The sequence below is a fragment of the Manihot esculenta genome, chromosome 2 (genome assembly GCF_001659605.2).
Source record: "Manihot esculenta cultivar AM560-2 chromosome 2, M.esculenta_v8, whole genome shotgun sequence".
Classification (NCBI taxonomy): domain Eukaryota; kingdom Viridiplantae; phylum Streptophyta; class Magnoliopsida; order Malpighiales; family Euphorbiaceae; genus Manihot; species Manihot esculenta.
Window position 1 is genome coordinate 22113207 of NC_035162.2, and position 25348 is coordinate 22138554.

The following is a 25348-nucleotide window of genomic DNA, read 5'->3' on the forward strand; positions in this document are numbered from 1 at the left end:
CGATTTTTTTTTTCTTCATTGGAAATTCAGCTTTTTCTTGGGGTTCAAAGAAACAACCAATTGAAACTCTATCATCATATGAAGTAGAGTATGTAGTAGCTACATCTTATGTTTGTCATGGGATTTGGTTAAGAATATTATTGGAAATACTGGGTTTTACCCAAAAGGAGGCTACTGATCTTTTTATTGACAATAAGTCAGCGATTACTTTGAGCAAAAATCCAATTTTTCTTGAGAGGAGCAAATATATAGACACAAGATATCATTTATAAGAGAAAGTATCAACAAGAAGGAAGTAGCTTTGAAGCATATGAAGAGTGAAGAATAAATTGCAGATATATTCACTAAAGCATTGAAGTTTGAAATTTTCTGCAGATGAAGAGTTTATCTTGGAGTGTCAGTATGACAAGTTTAAGCAGGGGTGTTAAAAGGATAAACTTGTTATATTAGTCATTATAAACAGCTCTTATATCAATGATGTATTAAGTTTCGTGTGCCTTGATTAGTGTGTGCAAGGTTCAATTTATGAGTTAGTTCATGTATTAGTCATTAGTAGGGATTCACGCATTAAAGCATTCATGTACTAAAGTTCAAGAGACATACATAGACTCCTATATATATACTTATGTATTTTGTATTTGAAAATAATGGAAGAATAGTGAAGATTATTTTCTTCATCAAGTTTTCTCTCCTCTAATTTTCCTTTTTTTTTTTCCAACACTTCCTTGGAATTTTATGAATAGATAAATAATATAAAAGCATAGAGGTAATGCAAGATTCAATGTTAGTCTTCCAAAAAAGGATAAAATTTTTTTTTTTTGAAAAAGAGTGCCTATTTTCAACTTTTTAAGTGAGAGGATTCCAAGTATTGCATCTTCCACCATTAGCTCCTAGACAGAATCCCAAATATCTTATTGGTAGACTTTCCATTTTGCAACAACATGAACTTACAACCGCTTTAGAAAGATTTTCATTGATATTAATGGTAATAAGTTGGCTTTTGTGAAAATTAACTCTCAAAGTAGACAAGTAGTAAAATCATTTAAGAATTCTTGTTATGGCAGTGATATTTTGAAGTTATAAAAAGGCTAAAAATATGGTATCATTGATAAAAAAAAAAATTGATGAGTTAGAGAGACATTGCTACTATGAGCCCCTAATTTAACACTTTTTAGTTCACTCGAAGTACTTGTTGGGGTTCAACCACAATAATAAATAAGAAGGATTATAAGAATCATTGCCACATTGATTCATAAGCTAAAATTCTTTTGAAGGAGACTCATTGATAAATGAGCACTTAAAAAAGCAATAAAGTGGCTTAATTACAATTTTAGGATAGCTTCTGATTAGCATCAAACCATCAATGTAAATTAGGAGATACATAGCGATGGTGGCATGGGAATAAATGAAGAGAAAATTATTAGATTTGACATTTAAAAACTAACCGAAAGAAGAAAGGAACAAAATTTATTATACTAAGTACGAGGTGCTTACTTGAGTCTATGGAGGACTTTATGAAGCTTACACTCGTAATTAGAATATGCTTTATTGATAAAGTCATGTGTTGGGCCATAAAATAATTTAAGAGGTGTGACTATAAAAAAATGCGCTATTGACATTTAATTAATGAAGTGACCACTTATTAAAGAGAGCTCAGCAAAGAACAATACAAATAATGGTGGGCTTTACAATAAGATTAAAAGTGTCCTAAAATTCAAGACCAAGATTTTAGTAAAAACCCTTTGCAATAAAGTGAGCCTTGTACTTATATGGTCACATTAGGATTTCTTTAAGTCGAAAAATCCATTTGCATGCATCCAATGATATTTTGGCATAAATTTGGTGGGATAAGATTTCATGTTCTATTGCAAAGGAGATCATTGTATTCCTCAGATATTACTTATCTCCATTCATAGATTTCAGATGAATGGTAATTAGTTCATGGTGGAGAGGGTCAGAGTGGATTATGAAGATAAATGTACATTTCTTAATAATGGGATGTTGAAATGGAGATGGTACAAGCTGAGTTCGATTTAGTTCCTCAAGAGGCAGAGATAGAATCAAGGGGGCGAGGGGCCTTAGCCCCCTCAAGATTTCTTAAATTTTTTAATTATTTATATTAATGTAACGACCCGAAATCGGACCGCTACCGGCGCTAGGATCCAGATCAACTTAAGGTCGCCGGGACCCGTAGCAAGCCTAACATACATCCTGTCATACCTGATAATCCCATACATGATCATACATTTACATAAAAATTTTAAACTTTTCATATCCCACGCTTGACCTGTGCATGCACTATCACTGTAATATAAAAATCCCTACTAGAGTCCTCATCAAATGCTCTAGTGGGTCAACATAATATATGTTAAGCTGGGCACATATCTCATAAAATATTTCATTAATTAGATCATGTACAAAGGGATTAACCATACACAACTAGTGCAAAGCACAACTCTATCCATTACAATTCATTTAATACCTTTACATTAATATCATTTTACAATACATGTCCACAACCATCTAACTATTACATATACAAAACTCTACTATTGCTGATCTCCTGGTCTACCCTGAACCTGCAAACCTGGGGGTTAAGGGAGAGGGGTGAGCTACAAGAGCCCAGTGAGCAGAATAACAAAAACCATACATTAAATCCATGCTCTCATGAAATGCATCACATCACAAACAATTTATATCAAGGATGGACTTGTCACCAATAGCCCTCTACACATTCCAATAGTGCCAGGGGCGTAGAATGGGCCTCACTGGTCTTTCTCTTAACATAACATAACATAGCATAACATTCCAATATGCTAGGGGCGTAGAATGGGCCTCACTGGTCTTTCTCTCACATAGTGCCAGGGGCGTAGAATGGGCCTCACTGGTCTTTCCATACCGTATCATCGTCATCATATCATATTGAGGACTAATGGGTCATCCAACATCCATCCACATAAACATCATAGTATGCAATGCAACATATTCGTGATTTCTAATGCAAACAACCTAGTATATCTTATGGCAATCATGATGCATGAACATGCTAAAAACTTTAATTTCTTTAACTTTAAAAGAGTTGTATTCTACTCACCTCTGGCTGACTCTGAGAAGACTCTGAAGCAACTATCTCACTGCTGGGGTCCTCGGTTCCTCAGGTCCGAACCTACACAGGTGGACTCAAATGAGGGACCAAACATACATCCACTTAACTCTAAACATCTCCCCAAAAACCCCCTAAAGCATCATAAAACAATCATAGAAAACATGTAAAGGAAGGCTGAACAGGGCACTTTCGGCGGTAGGTTCGGCGGCCGAAAGTCCCTCCAGAGTCGAAACTCAGCCACTTTCGGCGACACCTTCGGCGGTCAAAAGTCCCTTCCAGAGACGAAACTCATGCATGTTCGGCGGCACCTTCGGCGGCCGAAACTCCTCTCCAGAGCCGAAAGTCCAACTTTCGGGGGCAGGGTTCGGCAGCCGAAACATGCTACCTCAGGCAGGTTCGGCGGCCGAAAGTGCCTTCGGCTGCCGAACCTGAGTTCTTGCATAAATGGCAGAACTCAGCCCTTTATGCACATTTGCCTCCCAAACATTCAAATCATGCATTTAGCTATTCTGCAACATGCATACATACTTCCATAAGCATATAGGGGTCTCAAACTATCCTAAACCCCAACAACAACACATATGCAACATACATTGTCCATAAAACTCAACATTAACTCTAACCAAAACAACTAACCTAAACATGCATTTCTACCCCATAAACTTCATAAAACTTGTATAAAACATGCTAGAAAGGTTGGATCTAAGCTTACCTCTTGCAGATCGAGAGGAGAAGCGATCCAACTTGGACATGAGAGAAATCTAGCTCCTTGGGTCTCCAAGCTCCAAAACTTGTTCTTTGCTCAAAAATCTTCAAACCAAGTTAACACTTGTTAAAACTTGGAAGATCTGAGGAAAACCATCAAAACTCACCATGGGAGGGCATGGACTCACCTCTGGCCGGAAATGGGGAAGAAAACTCGCCCATTTTCGGTCACGGCGCCTCTTATAGGTGGCTGGCCAGGCCACCTTCGGAAGCCGAAGGAGACTCCAAAACTCATGCAAGTTCGGCGGCCGAATCTTAGTTTCCCTCCATGGTCATTTTCATTCAAAACTTAATTCTTTTCTTACTTAAAACCATATAATACATTAAAACATTTTATAAAAACATACTTTTTACCCTTCTAGAGGTTTCCGACATCCGAGATTCCACCGGGCGGTAGGAATTCCGATACCGGAGTCTAGCCGGGTATTACAATTAAATTTTATTTTTTATTAATTGATTTTTTAAAATTTTCTATTGCCCTCCTATAATTTATAAAAATTTCTAGTAGCTGCTCCCTATCTCCTATTATCCACTTTTCCATTTATAGTTGTTCTAAAATATGTTTTTTTAATTATGATTAACATATAAATTAATTATTATAAGGATATTTAATTTATCTTATTTTTAAGATGACTTCTCATTACTTGTTTGTTTGTTTTCAAATAAGAATCCAAATAATCTTTTTAGTATTTAATTCAAATCATATATTATTAATAATAATTTTATTGCTTCAATAAAACTTAATGTTCTTGTTTTATTTTTAAAAGGAGTATAATTAAAAAATTAATAAAAAAAATTTACACATCAACAAAAATAACTATTATTTTTTAATTTATATAAAAAAATAAAATATAAAAAAATTATAGAACAGAGGTAGTGTAATAAATTTTAAATTTTCATTAATTGACTATTCAAAATTTTAATTACTTCCTAAATAATTTCTAATATATATTATACTTCAAAACTGAAGCAATCAAAGTTAATTGGTTATTAGAAAAAAAAAAACAAATAAGTTTACTTAAATATTATTTTGAAATTTTTATATATAGAAATTAAATTTTAATTAGTAATTTATTTTTAAAATTAAATGAAACTCATTGTATTAACTACATATCATGCAATCTTATATTAATTTTTCCTATTCAAATTAATATATATATATATATATATATATATATATATATATATATATATATATATATATATATATATATATATATATATATATATAGTGAACAATTGACGGTTTAACAGGAGGCTGAGTATTAGGAGGAATGTTACCATCAGATATGATTCTATAGATGAGCCACTCATCATCCTCCTCTTAATTAGGAGAGATTTGTGTAACAGCATAAAAAGGAATTTTTTCGGTAAATGCTACATCTGTTGAGACTAGATATTTGTTGAGGTCTGGAGATTAATAGCGATGCCCCTTCTGAAGGCGAAAATATCCCAAAAAAACACATTTCAAAGCTTTAGGTTCAAGTTTAGTCACATGAGGTCTGACATTCCGAACATAGCAAGTGCTGCCAAAAAGCCGTGGTTTTAGAGGAAATAATAGTTTCTTATGAAAGAGGACATTATAAGGAGTATTATCATTTAGTACTGTAGAGGGGATGCGATTAATGAGAAAGCATGCAGTAGAGACAGCATCGGCCTAAAATTGCTTAGAAAACTTGCATTTGAAACAATAGAGTTCAAGCAGTCTCAAGGAGATGTCGATTCCTTCTCTCAGCTATCCCATTTTGAGCGGGTGTATCAATACATGACGATTGATGAAGAATACCATGTTGAGTCATATAAGCCTAGACTGATTCTGATATATATTCTTTAGTATTGTAGCTTTGCAAAATTTGCACAGAAACATTAAATTGAGTCTTGATTTCAGAACAAAAGGCAGAAAAATGAGAAAACACTTTCGAACACTGTTTCATAGAATAAATCCAAGTCATTCTAGAGTTATCATCCACAAAAGTGATAAAATATCTGAATCCAGTCTTAGATCCAACCGGACATGGGCCCCAAACATCTGAATGAACTAATTCAAAAGCAGACTCAATTCGTTTATTGACTCTAAGACTTAAAAAGTTTCGATGATGTTTTGCTAAATCACATGATTCACATTCCAATGAAGATACCTCATGAAATTAGGGGCATAGCTTCTTCAAAACCGGTAAAGAAGGATGTCCCAACCGACAATATGCTTCAAATGGAGACACGACAATAGAGCAGACAACAGATCGAGGTACCCATGCATCCAAAATGAAGAGACCTCCAGATACATGTTCTTTGCCAATAATCTGCTTTGTCACAAGATCCTAAATGGGACAATGATCAGGAAAAAAGGAAACACAAAAATTTAGCCCTTTGGTAAGTTTACTCAAGAAATTAAATTAAAGGCAAGATTAGGTAAACTTAGCACGGATGATAGGGTAATAGAAGGAGTGGGTTTAACAGTCCCAGAACTCTCAACATTATAGGTTGACCCATCAACTATAATAACAGAAGAAGGTACTTTATGAGATCGAAAGTTAGTAAAAATATGAGGATTACCTATTATGTGATCCGTGGCACCAGAATCAATGACCCATTTATACAAAAAGGAAATAAGACAAGTTTTACCTGTTTCAGCCACTATTGAAGGCATTGGGATAATTTTAACAATATGGGTCTTATTATCAGAAACCATTTCAACCAAAATCTTATACTCCTATACCCCTATACCAGAATGAGATCCAAACCAAAAATACCTCCACCCAATACCCAAATAGCAAACGGACCATAGATCTGACGAGGGGACTTTGAGGTGAGTGAGAAACAAATAACCCTATATAGGTAACCTAAAAGGAGCCCTAAGTCTCCAAACAGAACAGGAAAAGAAAAATTCAAATCTCTACGGGAGAGACTCTGATACCATGTAATAAAATAAGAAATAATTGGGTAATTTTAGTGTATATTCTATATTGAAGTATGTATATATACAGATTACAAGGCTTTATTAAGGCAACTCCTAAGAATCCTCTATCAATTAATTAACTTATGATTATGTAATCTCCTATGATTATATACAAATTATATTCACACTCTAACATTAATGAATCGGTCCCTGTATTTTTAAAATCTTACTCTTAAATCTCTTTATGGTCAGTCCATCCTCATTTATTATAATTTAAATATTTTGATCCTTCATTTTTTATTTGAAAAAATACTTAGGTTTTCATTAACTTTTATCTATAATATCTCATTTAACTAATTTTTAACACTTTTTGATCTTCAATTTCCATTCATTAAAATACTTCAACACTTATAATTTAAAAGTTTTATAAAATACTTACAATTTCAGTTATTTTTAAGTGGTATAAAGTAACCTTTAAGTAAATTGTAAATTTTTATAAAGAATATTTTAGGAAGAAATTGTACTTTCAGAAAAATTTTGACCATACACTAGTTTTGAACTAATGTCTATAATGGATGAAATAACGGTAATTTTAGACAAATTAAATGTAGAGGGATTTAAAAATTTAGTTTTAAAAATATAAAGGCTAATCTATCAATTATGCTAAAATTTAAGGATCAACGTGTAATTTATATAACATAAAATTCTCACTTATATTGAAAAGAATTTAAGTGTTTATGATGATATTTTAGGTATTTGAAATGTTTATTCTCTTTTGACCAGTTGACTAATGAAATTATGGAGAGAAAAACCTCCAATTTAAACGGAATAATTATATAGGAATTTAAGTGTTTGATTTTAAAAATACAGAACTAATTTATTAATTATATTAAAATTTAAAAATTAAAATATAATTTATCTTTTTTTATTCATAAACAATAAAAATATTATCAGAATAGAAATTTAAAAAAACAAAAAAAACTGAACCAAATAATTTCATGCACTATACAACTAGCAACCACAAAATAATAAAATAAAACAAAGAAGTCACCTTACTGATACAACTAGCAACTACAAAATAATAAAATAAGACAAAGAAGTCACCTTACTGATGATAGACAATCCATATGAAATATGGACATAGTTGTCTGTCGTCCCATTGAAAAACTAAGAAAAAGAACTAAACATAGCATGACAATAACATGAACAAATCTTTCATATGTCTTTAATAGCAGCAAAGCTATTTCACACCTGCCTTAGAATTTCAAGACTCAAAAAATAAAAAGCAGCTCCAGAATTTATAAACGACTCATGAAATTTTGTTGATGAGAAATCACGGGAAAAGGAAATTATTTAGGTTTTTCAACTTCAAGACTCAAGAAAAAAAAATCCTAAATCTTCAATCTTCATTGAACACCTTGATCCCAATGCTATTCTCCATTAAAAGCAGCTTCATCACTTTCCTCTTCACGACTCAAACTTAGCTTCCCTTCTATCTGAAATTTGGAATAATCAAAATCACCATTGCCAGTGGCATCAAGTTCTTGTGTAACAAATAAATTATTTATCATGTTTAATTATTTATAAGATATTCCTGAGATTATGCAAGTGTGGGTTATTCACCAATCAAAACTAAATTCACAATTTCAAAAGACATATGATAACTAAAGAAAAGCAATGCTTAATTTTTAATTCAAAATCAATTCTCACAAAAATTTAAAAAAATTCTTATATTCTTAATTTTTCTAAACACAAAAATTAAAAAAAAAAAATTAATTCACTTGAATTCCCTAAAAATTTACCATTCTAAATAAAGGCATTAGGAAATGAATCATACCTCTTATTGATTCATCTTCAACAACTCACTCATTTTTGCATTAAGGTTTGGATCAGATCTCATTAATCGATGCCACCCTCCATTTATCACAACCTTCTCTAGCTTTGGCATGCTTAATGATCCATAGGAGAATGTCTCCATCCTTTTACATTTCCAAAACTCCAATGTTTCTAGAAATGGAAATTCAAGAGCATAAATCGTATTGCAGAAACTGTTGAGGTTGGGTAAATCCTCAAGTTTAAGAGACCTTAGTTGAGGGAACTCAATTTTTTGCGTGCTAATTTCTTCTTCCTCTTTTCCAATAATTTCCTCCATCCTCTTGCACCTTCTAATCCTTATTGATTTTAGCTTTCCTACAAGTTTGGCCGAGCAAATTGAGAAAAGGTTTATTAAATTATCACAATCTGTTACAATCAACTCTCGCAGGTTTTGGAAGGCTGTGATTTCTGGTGGAATCTTGAACCAAACGTGCTTCAAATTTGGTAAATTAACTAACCATATCTCTACCACTGAATTGAGCACTCCATTAATCAGCCCTTCAAATGAAAATATTACTTCCACTGAATCAATACCCTCAATCTTAAGGTCTTTCACATTTTGCAACTGTTGAATCAATTTGGATGGAAATGCACAACTTTCATCAATATTGCTAACAGATGGATCCCTCTGAGTCTTTATTAATGAAACCTGTCAAATTGAGGAGCAGAACCAAAATCTCTAAGATTTACTAATTAAGATGTACTTATTATCAGGTTAAATCTCTGAGCAACATACAAAACATTATTTAATAATATGATTCACTTTTATAAATCAGTAATTAGATTGATAAATTTTCTTTATAAAACAACATAAACAGATAATTTTTTTTAATAATAAAACTAAAATTTTAATATTAGTTACAGTTTTGGCTAATAAACTAAATTGAATTTAAAAAAATTAACCATAACTTATATTATAAAATTAAAATATGGACATTTGAAATAAATATTTTTATTTTGATAATATCATTTTTTGTCATTATTAAAGTCAATTGTGTACTTTTTCATCAATTATAATATTTTTCTCTTCAATAATTAAAACATTATAGAAAATAAGTTTTAAATTGAATTCCACACATTTTAAATTTTTATTAACTAATGCTAAAATAACAAAATAATATATTTAAAAATTTTATTTTATTTTTAATTCTTAAAATTACCTGCATAATTTTCAATATATTATTGAGTATCAATAACTTAATCTGTCAAAAGTTTTATTCAATAGTTATGCTCATATTTCATGCTTGATAATTAAAAATTATGTACATAAGTTTTAAAAATTAAAAATAAAATACTGTTAAAATTAATTTAAAAACATCATTTTGTTATTTTAATATATGTTAATAAAAATTGAAATACATTAATTTGATTTGAAATTATTTTTCACAAATTTTTAATTATTAAAAAGGAAAAATAATAAACTAATAAAAAAATGTGAATGAATTTAATAGACATGATTAAATAAAAATATTTAGTTCAAAGGACTATTTTATAAATAAAATAAAACTTCAAAGACCATGCTATATGTTCAGTACTAAATCTTAATGTTTTACCTTTATATTAAAAAAAAAATTATATAAATATGAATTTGTGTAAATATTTATCTATTTTTTTATATCCAATATAGCAGAAAAATAATCATACTGATAGATATTGAATAAATTTTTGTAAAATATAAATTTTGAAAATATATCATGTGTCGCATAAAATAGTTATAATATGGTATTTAGAAAATGTGATTTTTTTATTTAACTACAAAAATATGAAATTTTTAAATAAAAATAAAATATATAACTGATTTGAAAATTTTAATAAATGAAAATTGAGAAATTAAATAAATACTAAACTCAAATTCACATTCATTCATTTCAAATAATTATAATTTATCTTGAAAGGCATACCTCTTTGCTGAAATTATTATCTTGCTTTTTCCTTCTTCGTGGTATCAATGTGGCACAAAAGATAGTATCAAGGTGATCAACCTCAGCACTTGTACTCAATGTTGACGATTTTGGAACTGAAACGCAAAATGTCTTCATTTTCCGACATTCAGAAAACCTCAATCGTTCTAACAAAGACCACTTAAGAGAAACATTATTATCTTCGCAAAAACCCATCAAATTTGGCAGATATAAAAGTTGAAGATAAGTTAGGCTAGGAAACAATACTATTTTGCTTCTTCCCTTATCTTTTGCAATAATGTATTCCATCTTCTCACATGACCAAATGCTTAACTCTTTAAGCTGCACCAATTGTTGAGCTACAGAGAGAGGAAAGGCTGCTTCTTGAAAATTACAGTGACCGATATGAAGCTCTCGCAAATTTAATAATTGTGAACTTGGTAGAAAAAATAATGTAGAAATCATTTCCATTGGTCCACTTTTCATTTGAGATGTGCTTGGCTGCTCCATCTCCATATCCTGCCAAATTTATTAGGGAGATCATCTAATTCATTCATTGCTATTGTAGGTGTAATTAATGCTTCTAACTCCCAAACCCTAAAGTAAATTTCAACAATTTCAATGGCATTACGTTATGAAATTCAATGAGTACATACCTTTTTCTTGGAAACATCTTTTGGCTTTCCTCTTCTTAGTAAGCGTTGAGCAATTGAGCTTGTTGGGAACATGACTTTGAGCTCACTTTGATCGTAACTTTTGTTCAAAGTTGATGAGTCTGGAGTTTCACAATAATGTGTCTTCAGTTTAGGACAAGACATCTTCAAATATACTAATGAGTACAACTCAAAAGAAATATCATTGTCTGCAAAGAAAGCCACCAGCTCTGGTAGATCATCAAGACCAAGCTTAGTTAGATTAGGAAATGCTATTTTGCTTATGCCCTTGTTTTTTTCTTCTTCTTTTGCTTCAGCAACTATATATTCCATCTTACAACAAGATGAGATATTTAATTCTTTAAGCTGCGCAAATTGCTGGGCAACAGAAGGAGGAAACAGTGCTTTTACCAAACCACACTTATACAAGGTAAGCTTTTGCAACTTTGATAGTCGTAGCCAAAGAGAAGAAAATAATATAGAAATCTTTTCCACTGGTTCAGTCTTAGATTGAACAATTTCTATCCTATTGTTCATTTCAGATGCACTAGACTCTTCTATATCCTGTCAAACACGAATATATATATATTAGCCATTGGAACAAAAATTAAAACTCAATTTCTTCTGTATAAAATGAAAACAATTAGCAAACGTAGAAGGATAGATGAAAATAATTATAGAAAAATAACATATATCAGTAATGGGCAGATAATTTTGGGTAAATTTTGTTTTTTTTTTTTAAATGGGAATTTAGAAATCGGATAAGTAGAATCTGAAATATTTCAGATTTATTCAGATACATTTACCATCAAATTAAGTTTATGAGTGCAATTTTGAGTAAATTTATAACCTGTCAAATGAGTTTTATGAAATAATAATAAAATAAATTATGGATTTTCTATGTAGATGGAGATATATACTGATTGGATTTAAATTTGAAATTAATGTTTTATTTATATGTAAAAAATAATTTGTATTTAAAAAATATTTTTTATAAAAAATTTTTTTTTAATGAAATACTTATTTTTATTATTTAATTTTAATTTAAAAAATAAAATTTATTAATAAATTTATATATAAATGTCTTGATAAATATTTTAAGATGTGAAAATTGATTTTATTTTTTCAAAAGTAAAAATTATTTTCTTAGTTATTTTTTTATTAGAAAAATATTTTTTTAAACTAAATTTTTTAAAAAAATGAAAAATATTGTTTTAAAAATTATTTTTTTTGAAATAAATAGAGCTTATTAATATGTCAGTGTGAGGGCTTCACAAGAAAAAATTTCCTCATTAATTTGTCGCCAAGTCATATTAGTAATAAAAACAAATTATAAAAATACTATGTTTTCTTCAAGGGATTACTCATACATATTTAAAATAATGAAATATTTTTTAAGTAATAAAAATAATTACTAAAAATTTAAAAACAAGTAAAATTATAAAATGGTCTTCATATTTAAACTAAAATATTCTTTAATTATAAAAAATATAAAAGCTTACCTTGTAGATAAATCCAATGAAGTTTGGAAGGTTATACAAGTAGAGAGTTGTAAGTGGCGACTCAATCTCATCATTCACTTTGTTTCTATAGAAAATTCCCTCCATCTTTTCGCACGACATTACAGTCAAGCTGTGAAGTTGCCTCAACTCTCTAGCCATGGATAGTGGAATCAAGTACTTCAACTCATCACATCTCCGTATATCTACTTTTCTTAAATTGCTCAAGTATGGGAGGGGACTTTTTGGAGACTCTGAAATTCTCACTAGTGCATCACATTCATCTCGCTTCAAATCCGCAAAACTATTATCTTCTATCTCATTTACAATTTTCTTCAAATTTTTCACTTCTACCAAATATAAGACTTCAACTTTCCTCAACAAAACACATATCCCACTCCCTTTAATATCACTTGCATCTCCTTCAAGATACAATATATTCTCTGAATCTTTGCGAACAATATGAACCTTTGATTTGCCTACAAAAATGTGGAATCTTATTAAGTTTCTAAAGACTGAATCTTTAGGTGAAATGTAGGCATTTACTACAGTAATATGCAATGCAGTTATATGATGAGTCTCTAGCTCGCTGAGGCTTGCATTGGTTTTCTCTTCGTCTTCCTTCCATTCCCATTTCATCATATATCTAAGTGGAAGATACAACTCTTCTAGTTTGGACAACCTTAATAATACACCTGGTGGAATGTATCTAAGGTACTCGACCCTGCGCAGGTTTAGCAACCTTAGATTTTTTAGTAATCCTATTTCTGCAGGCAGCTCTTTTAAATGATAACTACGAATTTGAAGTATTTCCAGTTTCACGAGAGCTCCAATTGTATGCATCTCGTTTAGCCTATCATTCAAAAGACATAAGGTTTGAAGATTCTTCAAGACATCAATTGATTGTGGCAGTGATGGGATCCGGGAGGCTATAGATAGAACTTTGAGTTCTTTCATCCCTTCTAACACGTTGATTGGAAGGCTTTCTAACTGACTATCATGCCAAAGCTGTAAGAGTTCAAGCTTCGGACACTTTAAATGATCTTCAAGTTTTTTGATGTCTTCACACAGAAGTGAAATTGCAGTGCAATTTTTGTACCCATCATCATATTGCCACTCATTTATTCTAGCTTGACTTTGTAATGTGTGCCACTGCTTATTTCTGGAGGCAAGTGATATGGCTACATCACGGACAAGGTCATGCATTTTGACAGACTCGTTCCGTTTGTCATCACCTTCAAGCAACAAATTTGACCCTTTGAGCATATCAATAAGCTTATAGATCCTATCTCTTCCTTCATGCACATATTCAACACCTTTAAACAGCCTTAGGCCCATTCCAAATTCAAGCAAATCTTCAACCAGAATATTGAAATCTTCAGGGAACAAGCTACAAAGCAAAAAGCATGACTTGGCCTCTTCATCTTCCAAATAATTGTAACTTAATTCAATTGCAGAAAACACATTTTTCTTCATTCCTGAGATATATTCCAGCTTAGAATTCTTTAATTGTCGAAGCACATCATTCCAAATGTGTTTGTTTTTGTTTTTTAATGCCTTGGAAAGAGTTACAATGGCAATTGGTAAGCCTTCACATTCATTTACAATCTCCTTCACCGTGTCGAGTAAATCATGGCCAATTGAGTCGCCTGCTGTCTCTTTGAAAAGAACGAGAGCTTCTTCATCATTCAGAACTTTCATTAGGAAATTTTTTTGACTTTCCAAACTAGAGAACACAAATTCATTTCGTGAAGTCAACACAATTTTGCATCCATTGCTTCTGCAACCTAAAGGAACTCCAATTTCTCCTAAACCATCCTCCTTCCAAACATCATCCAATATTAGAAGGATCCTCTTATCACAGTTGGTAAGCCTCTGATGCAGTTTGCTTGCTCTTACCACCTCACTTTCATCATTCTTGAGTTCCAATCCCAAGCAAGATGCAATTTCATCTTGGATCTTTCTGAAGTCAGGAGTATCAGACACGGCTACCATTGCAAACTCGTCAAACAATTTCTTTGTTTCCATGTTTTTCATAAGCTGCTTTACCACAGTGGTTTTACCGATACCACTCATTCCGCAAATCCTAATCACACGAAGATGGTCATTCTTTAAGGCCATCAAGATCTCATTTAGAATTGGTTCCCTTGATTTAAAATTCTTGATGCGTTCATCACTGAACCATAATTCTATCTTTTGACAAGGATCAGGATAGGCTATTTCACCAAAATTCCTCTCTTCTTCGAGCAAAGCAAGCATATTTTCTGTCATCTTCTTAGCTTTTCTACTCAAGGAATAACGGTTCAAACACTTGTTCACGTTCATTTCATTTTGAATAAATTCTTTACTCCTCCTATCAATGCCATCTGCTTTCTCTTGCCAACGAATTACAGAATCAACAACAACCTGCAAGTTGCTTTTGGCGTTATTCACACGTAGCCCCACCTCAGTTCTCTTGTCATCCAGTTTCTGAAGCTCCTCTTTCAAATTCTCCATGTTATGTTTGTAGTAAATCAGATAATAAATGGGTCGCCAAATAGTAGCCACCAAGTTTTTAGCAATTTCTTCAGCAATTGCACCTCCAACGGCAAGGAGAACCCCCACCAAGTATTTAGCAATTTCACCAGCAATTCTACCTCCAATGGCAAGGAGAACCTCCACCAAGTTTTTAGCAATTTGGAGAACATCCATTTCTCTTGTTATATTTCTACAATAACCAAGTCCTAGAATTAATATAATTGCACGACAAGAGAAGTATGCGTACACTAATCTGCAAAAAAAATGAGCCAATCGTTTAAAAACATTTTATTTTCATTGAATTTGAACATTAAAAGCAACAAATAACCAATAAAATAAACACTAGTTAAATAATAGCAAAGATCAAGAATATCATTGATCTCCAAATTAATAATTACCGGCGACTGAAATTAATCTTTAAAAAAAAAAAAAAAAGAGTTAATGAGAAGAAAGCCAACTTTTTTTATATTTTCTTATCCCTATTCCCTTTAAATTTCAGCACTTTTGTAGTTTAATGTATCTTGTGTTGAAATTTATTACTTGAGATATTTTTGAATTAAATTGAAGAATCAACTCCTTAATTTTCCTAATTTAAATTGTGATATCTTACTTAATGGTACTTGAGTTGAAAATTAATCGCGTATTTGCTAGGTTGGTTGCTTACATATTGCATATTTAGCTGTGCATAAACCACAAATATGCCCTAATCGTAGTTCGATTTGGTTTAGGACTGAGCACTTCTCCGTGCTAAATTGAAAAATCAAATCGAACTAAATCAGTTAAATTTAATTTTACAATTAAATTGGTGTGGTTCAATTAGTATCTCATAGAATTTTCAATTTTCAGTTTAATATTTTTTTTAGTTAAAAACCGAAAAATAAAACCAAAATGAAATTAGTAAAATACATGTAGTATATATATGTAATATTTCTTTAAAATTTGCGTTTTATTTTGTTGAAAAATTCCTTGATGAAAAATTCAAAATCTATGATCCTAAAGCATGGGATATGCACTATATATTTTGCATTTTTAATTATTACTTGGAATTGGATTGTTAGATTTTTATTGTTTCTTTGATAAATTCAAATGATATCGAGGTTATATATTTGTATTTCAATTTGATTGAGAATTGAACACAAATTCACAAACTATATATATACATTTGAGTAAACCTGAGAGATCTCAGGTTCTACTTAATTTCTATTTCAACGATGAAAAAAAAAATTTAATTTTTTTTTGTTTATTTAAACCCCTAATAAATTTTTTATTTATTAAAGTCCCTAACTTATGGATAATGAACAATTAATTCAAAACATCTATTTTTGTTATACCCTGTTACTCATCTTTACTCATTACATATTCGCCTTTCTCATGTATAACATAATTCCATTCTTAATCAATCTCCATTTCCTCTTTCCCATGGCAAAACTCTTCCTCTCTAAACCATGGTTATCAAGTAATAGATTTCTCTCTAAATATCATTTCCATTCTTAATCAAATATTTGTTTCCTTTAAAAATCTCAATTTCCTCTACAAATGCCAATCCTCTCATCACCTTCACCAATAACCGATCAGTTGTCATCCTCGATCTCAATAACCATCGAGATTTTCATTTATGGTCCATAATTGTCAAGTCACCATTGCTCATTGCTCCCCTAACCGCGAATGTGTCATTTTTGCTAATGTCTTTAATACTATCATGTCTTAAAGAAGAAATTTAAGGTTTTATCTAATTAGATTGATTGTCTTTAGTAGTTGCTTGATGGATTTCGTCTATTTGGTAATGCTTTATTTCTTTCACCTTTTCAATCATAATATATTTTCTTTTTCTCAATTCTTTCTCCGCAGTTTTTTTCTTTTCTTCATAAAAATTGATAAACAACTTTCTTGCTAAAGAAAAACACTTTAAGTTCTCAAAAAGTATAACAACGAAAGCATAACAACTAACATGTAAAAATTCATAACAACTAACATGTAAAAATGTAAAGATCACATATTTTATTTCTGCTTAATTTGATCTCCTTTAATTATAATTAAGTGTTAATTATTTATTATCGATAACTTAATGTCTTCCATACATCAAAAAATATTATTAAGATTTTAAGTAAACAATTGAAAATTTATCAAAGACCTTTAACTTATATAGTTGTTTCTTTGGTAAGCTTAAATATTGAAATAGAGTGTCATCGTAATTTGATTTTTATTTAAAATTATGATATTGTCTTACAGTAATTTTACTGTTAGAAATCTTGATTGCATATGATTGCAAATTTCACTTTTTATCAAACCGAACTAAATCATTATTTATTAGTTTGATTTGATTCGATTATGGTTCAGTAATTTAAGATAATTCAATTTTTTAGTTTTTTAAATTTTGTTCAGTATGGATCCAAACCAATCGAATACTCTCTCTTAATTTGGACTATGAAATAGACAAGAACCAGACTAGTCAAATTCGAAACCAGAGTAAAGCCAATCCCTTTTTTGAATTAAAATCAAAATCAAACTAGAATCAATTAGTTTAAACTAGTAATTCCGATTCATATTCGGTTTGATTTTTAAATTTTTAAAATAAAGCATACATAAATAAATTAATTATCAAATAATTAATTTAAGTTCATTCTTTTTTATTTGTGAAAAATATTATTTTTCTAATTTTATTTGTTAAGTATTCACGTCCAAATCTATTTATATAAATAATTATTTTAATATAAATATATATTTTGTAATATAATTTAGAATTTTTCTTTTATATATTTTTATTTAAAAATAGATTATAATTTTTTTTGAAATATAACTTTTTTTTAAAAAATTATCAATTAAAAATATTTTTTATATAATTTATTAATTAAAATATATAAAATAAAATAAATTCAAATATTAAAAATATTAATTGAGTTCGACATGATAATTTTTATAAGTAATCTACCTGTTGGCGTCCCTACTTTTTAACTTCGATGATAAGTTAGAAGTATATGTTTATAAAAATATTAAATTATTTAAAAAATTAATTTGATTATGTTTATTTATCTTATAAATATTAAATTAATAATAAAATTATATAGAAAATATATTAATTATTGATATAATTAAATTTATATCTTTATATAAAATGTAAGAGTTATAAATTCAATTTTTATAACAAATATTTTTTTTCCTATTTTCATATATTTGTAATTTTTTTTATTTAAGGTAAATTATTAATAGCTCCTTATTTTGTTAAAACTAACTATATAGTTCTTATTTATAAATCACACGATTAAAATATTTATATATTTTATAAAATTAAATTTTTTAATCTTTAACTAATATAAAATTTAGTCATTAATTAAAATTTTAAATTATAACAATTAAATACTAAATTAATAGCTATTAAAAAATAATATATTTTTTAAAAAATAAAAATATTTTAAGAATAAAAAATAAAAATACATAAAAAATTAAAACAAGTAAAAAAATGTGTTGCACGTAAATAAAATTAGTATATATAAAAGAGGGAAGAGGAGTTGTCGTCCCAAAACAAGTATCCAAAAGGGAACAAATAGAATATAAGGACAATTTTTTAATTTTTACTTTAAATTTTATGAAAAATTATAGTTGAGAAAAATTAACAGTTTATTAAAATTAAAATTAGATAAAAAAATAAATAAATATGGCTTCCCTCGCTCTCCCGATTGAAAGGACCTAGATGATTCCAATCCTTACTCTAATCGCGCCACAAAGAAGGTGAAGCATAGGGATCACATCCCTTTTGTGCAATTTGATGTGTCTTTCAAAAACAAAGTTATAGGAATTGCATATATGGATCATGGATCGTTTGCATATATGGATCATGAATCGTTGAAAGGTGGGCTTCAAAGCCCTTGAGACAGGTCTCAAGGAGCTTTGGAATATGATGAAGTTCAATCTCCTTGATATAGGTAAGGACTTCTTTTCTAGCCAACTATTCTGATGATGAAGGGTACTGTAGAGCCCTTGTAAAGAGACCATGGGTGATGCTAGGAAGCTACTTATAGATTCAACCATGGCATCCCTCCTTTGATGCTTCATCCAATGTTATGGAATCTGCAGTGGTTTGGATCAGATTATTTGTCTTACCCTGCATCTTTACAATAAGAAAATGATCCACAGAATTGGCTTGTCAGTTGGTAAGCTTGTTAAAATCGACGAAACTACCTTTGTGGCTTTAAAAGGAAAGTATGGGAGAATGGTTGTGTCAATGAATCTCACCAAGCTGCTTTTCTCTAAAGTGGATATTAGGGGCAAGGTTCAGTTGATTGGGTATGAAAACCTACCTCAGATCTGTTTCCAATGTTAATGGATAGGACATTCTATACCTACTTATGCTTTCAAAGAAGGTTGCTCTGAGAAATCTAAAAGCTCAAATGCAAAAGAGTAGACTCCTCTGATCCTGAAAACCGCCTCTGGGGAATGGATTGTTGTGACTAGCAGAGGAAGGAAAGTGCAAACTAGAAAGTTTCGAAGAGCATCAATCAAACTGGTAATGGATTTCGATTTGATTCCTTAAGAGAAGATGTTGAGATGAAAACTCTGGCTTATGAGAATCAATCAGTTGACACCCTATTTGTGGCTAGTATTAAGCCTATCCCTACAATGGATATCCGCGAAAAAAGGAAGGTCAAATCTGCTAAATAGGCAGACATACCTCGGGTAGGGGGCACAATCGAAGCAAAAAGTATAAGGTGGAGATCCTAGGAAAAGATATGCTCCTTCAGACCAACACACTGGCAGATTCCACACGTACAACAAATCCCATGTAGAGTCCACATGCAAATATCTCTTGCATGAAGACTTCCTTAGACCCTAGGAGAAATATTGGTCGGATCTAGTCGTGTTGCTGGGACCATGAATCAGTGGCGATAAAGCAAATACGTTTATAGAAAAAATGGGTTTCCCTTATTCCCACAGAGTTGAAGCTTAGGGTTTCTCTGGGGTATATGGCTATTGTGGATAGGAAATTGGGATATTCAGATTATTCTCAATAACGGGGAATTTGTGCATATGGTTATTTTTTAGAACAATACCTTTCTCATGTATCTAATAGCTGTGTATGGGAGTCTAGTGGCTCATTCAAGGAAGCTTCTTTAGACAAATCTACAGTCACTTCTCTTGCTTATGAATGAGCCTTGGCTTTTAGCCAGTGATTTCAAATCTCTTCTAAAGTCTAAAGAAAGAAGGGGTGGCTCATCCCACAGGATAAGGATTTCTTGTGATTTTGCTAACTGGTGTTACAACTCTCATCTTATTGATTTGGGTTATAGGAGTCCCACGTTTACTTAGCAAAAAGGTACTCTGCTGCAATGGTAGGACAGAGTATTTGTAATGAGCAATGGCAGTTAAGGTATCCAGAAGCCTGTGTTTTTCACCTCCCCTGAATTCAAAGTGATTGTAGACCTCTTCTCATCAAGTTTCAAAGAACGACGTTTGGATTTCAGGTTGCCTAAATGACTCATAATGATTTCCACTCCCTACTGAAAAATAATTGCATCCCTAATGAGTCAGTTATGAATAATCTCGGCAATCTCACGGCTAAGTTGAAATATTGGAACATGAGTACCTTTAGGAATGTGTTTCGACAAAAAGGCCTGCTCTTTGCCAGCATTAATGGAATCCAACATACACAAGAAGTGAGATTCTCTGGTGCCCTTCAAAAACTTGAGCTTCATCTTTGGCGAGAGTTAGATATCATCATGCTTCGAGAGGAGATCATCTGGTACCAAAAATCTAAAGCGGATTGGATTCAATGAAGGGATAAAAATAAGACGTTCTTTCACACCAAAACTTTGTCGAGAAGAAAAAGGAACTGTATTGAGTTATCACAAAATGATCAAGGTAGGTGGATTAATGATCAAAATGACTTTAGCAGCCATGCTTGTAACTTTTTTCGTTTGGTTTTCTAGGCTGGAGATTCTGAGCCCCCTTTATGGAATCACAGGTAAGTTCCTACTCTCTCTCAAGTTTCTGTGATATATCTTGTCTCCTTGGCAACCACTAATGAGGTCAAGAAAGCCCTCTTTAAAATGAAGTCCTCCAAAGCTCCTGACATTGATGGCTTTCATGCAGGATTCTTCCAGAATCATTGGTCCCTCATTAGTGAGGACATTTGTGCCGAGGTAAACCAAGTTCTACAAATGGTAATATAAATAATACTCTTATCTCCCATATCTCCAAAGTCCCAATTCCTATTTCTATCAAACATTTCAAACCTCCTTTGCTCCCTTTTATGATTGGCCCCAACCAGACCATTTTTGTTCCTGAAATAAGAATTACAGATAATTTCATTATTGCGTAGGAGATCATTCACTCTATGCCCCAAAAAAAAAGAGCTAAAGGTTCCTTGGATTTGAAAAAAGCCTATGATTGAATTAGTTGGGCCTTCCTCTAGGAGATGCTTTTTGAAGTAGGTATCCTTTCAAATTTCATGTGTATAATAATGAACTATATTACTTCAATTTCTACGCAGGTTATATGGAATGGAGCTTTGATCGAAGAATTTTATCCAATCATAGGTTTAAGACAAGGAGACCTGCTATCCCTTTACTTATTCGTCCTTTGTATAGAAAGATTGGCTCATGGCATTTCTGATGTGGTGAATAAAGGAGACTAGGGAACCATCATTCTTGGTAAAGGTGTCCCTCCAATTTCTCACTTATTTTTTACTTATGATCTTATTCTTTTTGCAAAGGCCTCAAGTGCACAAGTAAAAACTATTCTTAAAGTTTTAAAGGATTTCTACACTAATTCTGGCCAGAAGGTGAATTTGAAAAAAAAAATAACTCACGTCTACTTTTCTAAAAATGTTTTCCTACAGGACAGGAGAGCCCTTAGCAACAAATTGGGTGTCTCTAAGACTGAGAATCTGGGAAAGTACCTTGGGGTTCCCCTGCTGCATTTTCGTGTCTCCAGATAGACTTACCAATACATCATCAATAATATCAAGAACAAATTTGCCAAATGAGATAATAGAAAGCTCTCGCTTGCAAGTTGCATTACTCTTGTTCAATGGATTATCTCAACTATTCCATCTTATGCCATGCAAACTTATATTCTGGCTAGCCTTATTTGTGAAGAAGTGGATAAGTTGTGTAAAAAATTCATATGAGATAGTTTGGATGGTTCCAAGAAAGTCTCCCTGATTCCTTGGGAGCAAGTCATTGAGCCCAAAGAATGTGGTGACCTTGCTCTTAGATGTGCAAGAGTGACTAATCAAGCATACATGATGAAACTTGCTTGGGCTTTGGTCATAAATAAAAGTGCCATATGGGTTAGGATCCTTCACTCTAAATACAAGTTCAAATGTGAATACCCAACTGCTCCAACCTTTATAGAGGCATATATTTTTTATACTATGTAGTAGTCAAATGTTCTACATTTGACTTGAGAGATTAACTTTAATTATATATATATTTATACCATATATAAAAAAATAGAAGAGGAATACTCAGATTGCCAATTATGCTACTAGATTATTTACCATTGAATTTAAATTTAAAAATAGATAATGATTTTATTATTTAAAATAATTTAAATTTAATAAATTACTCCTCTATTTTATAATTTTTATCTATTTTTTAATTTTTAATTTTTTTATTTTATCTTAAAATTATTAGTTACCTTTCCATATATATATATATATAAATTGATTATTATAATCCTATTTAATTTTATTTTATATAAAAAAATCTTTCAATAATTATCAAAATATTTTTTATTATTTAATAAAATTTAATATTTTAAAATGAATATAATTGAAAAGTTAATAAAAAAATATCAATCTTAATATGTATCGAAAAATAAAGTGAACAAAAATTATGGAATAGAAAGAATGTTAACTATTTAAAAAATTTTATTTTTTAATTTAATTAATTTTATTTGGTATTAATATTTAAATATATTTTAATAATTCTTGTCTTAAAATTTTAACCTTGATATATTTTTGAGCATTCAAAACTTTGACACTTTTAATAAATCTAAAAATATATTAAATGATAAAATCATTATCCATTAGTATATATAGGTTGTCATATAGAGAGAGAAAATTATTAAAAATTAATAATTTCGATAATATTTAAATTTTAATAAATTAAAAAATAAATTTTTGATATACGATTATTAAAATAATAAATTCAAATATTAATTCAATGTATTAAAATATTAAAATAATTATCACAATACTAAACTATTAGATAATAAGTTTAAATTTAAAAAAATAAAAATTATAAGATATACAAAATAATCATCAACATATTAATAATTTTAAAACTAATAGTAAAGTGATTATCATAATTTTAAAAATTATTATTTTAAATGTTAGTAATTTTAAGATTATCCAAATACTTAAAAAAATTTAAAAAATTTAAATATATTATCTTATAAAAATGTCTCATTTAATAAATTAATTATAGAATAATAAATTAATTATATAATTTTTTAAAATTATCCAAAATAATTATATATTTTAAACTCATTTATATAGCATTTTTTTGGATGGCTAACGAAAATGTCTTCATCTGCTTAATATTAAATTTATTTTTCTAAAAAATTATAGGATAATAAATTAATTATCTTCTATTTCAATAATATTAATAAATTTACTAACAAAAATAGAAATAATGCTAAAACTAATTGATAATTATCATAATAAAACATGTTAAATAATGATTCTCTCTTATTTTACATTATTATTATTATTATTATTATTATTATTATTATTATTATTATTATTATTATTATAAAGATCATACAATATATGACAATTATCAATATAATGGTAAATAAAAATAATAAATTTAATTAATAAAGAAAATAAGAAAATAAGTTATTTTACATTGTAATAGTCTTTTAAATTCATAATTTCTGAAAGTGTTATTAACTGCTTTTGTAAAAGATATATATATTTTGAAATAAAGATAGTCTGAGGTCACTCATATTTTTAATTTGAATGAGACTATATCAATTGTAAAAAAAAATCATGCAAAGACATCCAAATTCATCCTATAATACAACAAAAATATCAATGGAAGTAAACAAAAATGATAAATTATTTGGAGCGAGAAAGTAATTTTACCAGCAAATGTACTGAAATGACAATGAGAATCTCAATTTTCTCACTTTGTTACTGGAATAACCAAGAGCTGCAACACAAATAATTAAGCCAAAAAAACATAAAAAACGAGTTTAAATTAAAAAAAAAAGAAATAAAAGGAGGGCAAGTAAATAAAAATTAATTAAAAATTAACTTATAACTAATAAAATTAAAAATAATAATAATAATGAACCTACATCTGAAGAATAAACCAAGATCTGCAACATGTAGAGTCCTTTGGAGCGTTGATTTTGATGAGAATGATCAGCAGGCATGGGATGAGTAGCTAGCTAGCAAGCAGGAACTCTTCCATCTCTTTACACACAGCAACGGCAACGGCAAAAGGATCAGCCAGTGCAGAAAGCTCAACCACAGGCAGGTATCCAATGATAAAAAAATAGCTATTAGCTTAGAAGATCCATGCATATCAGAGAATATATTGTGTAATCTTTTTGCGGTTGCTTGATACACGTTTTTCCAAGTCAAGTCAACCTTGGGTCTGACTATTCTAAAATTATTAGTGTTTTGCTAATAAACTCCTAATAATTAGAAGGTAAGTAGATAGAGTTAGTTTTGAATTAGTAATCTTATCATGTAAAGGCTATAAAAGTCTCATGTTGCTTAATAAATAAAAGATTTGTTTTCATATCTCTGTGTGTATGATTAAGAGTCTTTCAAATCTGATATCAGAGCCATAAAGAGGCTTGTAGTGCTCAAACACTGCGAGTGTAGGTGAGTGTGTGACAATGACTGAAACTAACAGCTTTGCACAAGCATGCACACACAATGACTGAAACTAACAGCTTTGCACAAGCATGCATTTCCAAGTTTAACGGGATTATGGTCATTGGAGTTTGATCATGGAAAATCTCCTTAGATCAAATGAGTACTAGAGTGTCGTCCAAAAAGATTACACAAAACCAGCTAATGAAGAAGTACTAACACCAATTCAAAAGAAGACCTTAGAAGAAACGAGGTTAAAGGATTTGGAGGCCAAGAATTATCTCTTAAGTTCCATTGACAAGACCAT

The 25348-nt window shown here is 30.1% G+C and overlaps 1 protein-coding gene and 1 long non-coding RNA gene across 2 annotated transcripts; both read right to left on the reverse strand.

Annotated features, from left to right (window-relative positions):
- Nucleotides 1-8372: 8372 nt before the first annotated feature.
- On the reverse strand, nt 8373-15386 carry LOC122723071 (disease resistance protein At4g27190-like). Its single transcript, XM_043953821.1, has 4 exons — nt 12699-15386; nt 11200-11760; nt 10544-11062; nt 8373-9291 (listed from the first exon to the last, which is right to left on the reverse strand). Exons 1-4 carry the CDS (start codon nt 15384-15386, stop codon nt 8608-8610), a joined length of 4452 nt encoding a protein of 1483 aa, XP_043809756.1. The 3' UTR covers nt 8373-8607.
- A 56-nt stretch (nt 15387-15442) lies between these two features.
- On the reverse strand, nt 15443-24747 carry LOC122723145. Its single transcript, XR_006350084.1, has 3 exons — nt 24516-24747; nt 24301-24367; nt 15443-15465 (listed from the first exon to the last, which is right to left on the reverse strand). It is a non-coding gene; the product is annotated as an uncharacterized LOC122723145 (long non-coding RNA).
- Nucleotides 24748-25348: the final 601 nt, after the last annotated feature.

Excerpts from the sequence above, each read along its gene's own strand:
- LOC122723071 (XM_043953821.1), bottom strand. The coding sequence starts at position 15,386 with ATGGATGTTCTCCAAATTGCTAAAAACTTGGTGGAGGTTCTCCTTGCC. Across the intron at positions 11,761-12,698 it reads TCATTGGATTTATCTACAAG|GATATAGAAGAGTCTAGTGC; the intron begins GTAAGCTTTTAT and ends CGTGTTTGACAG. Across the intron at positions 9,292-10,543 it reads ATAATAATTTCAGCAAAGAG|GTTTCATTAATAAAGACTCA; the intron begins GTATGCCTTTCA and ends TCAATTTGACAG.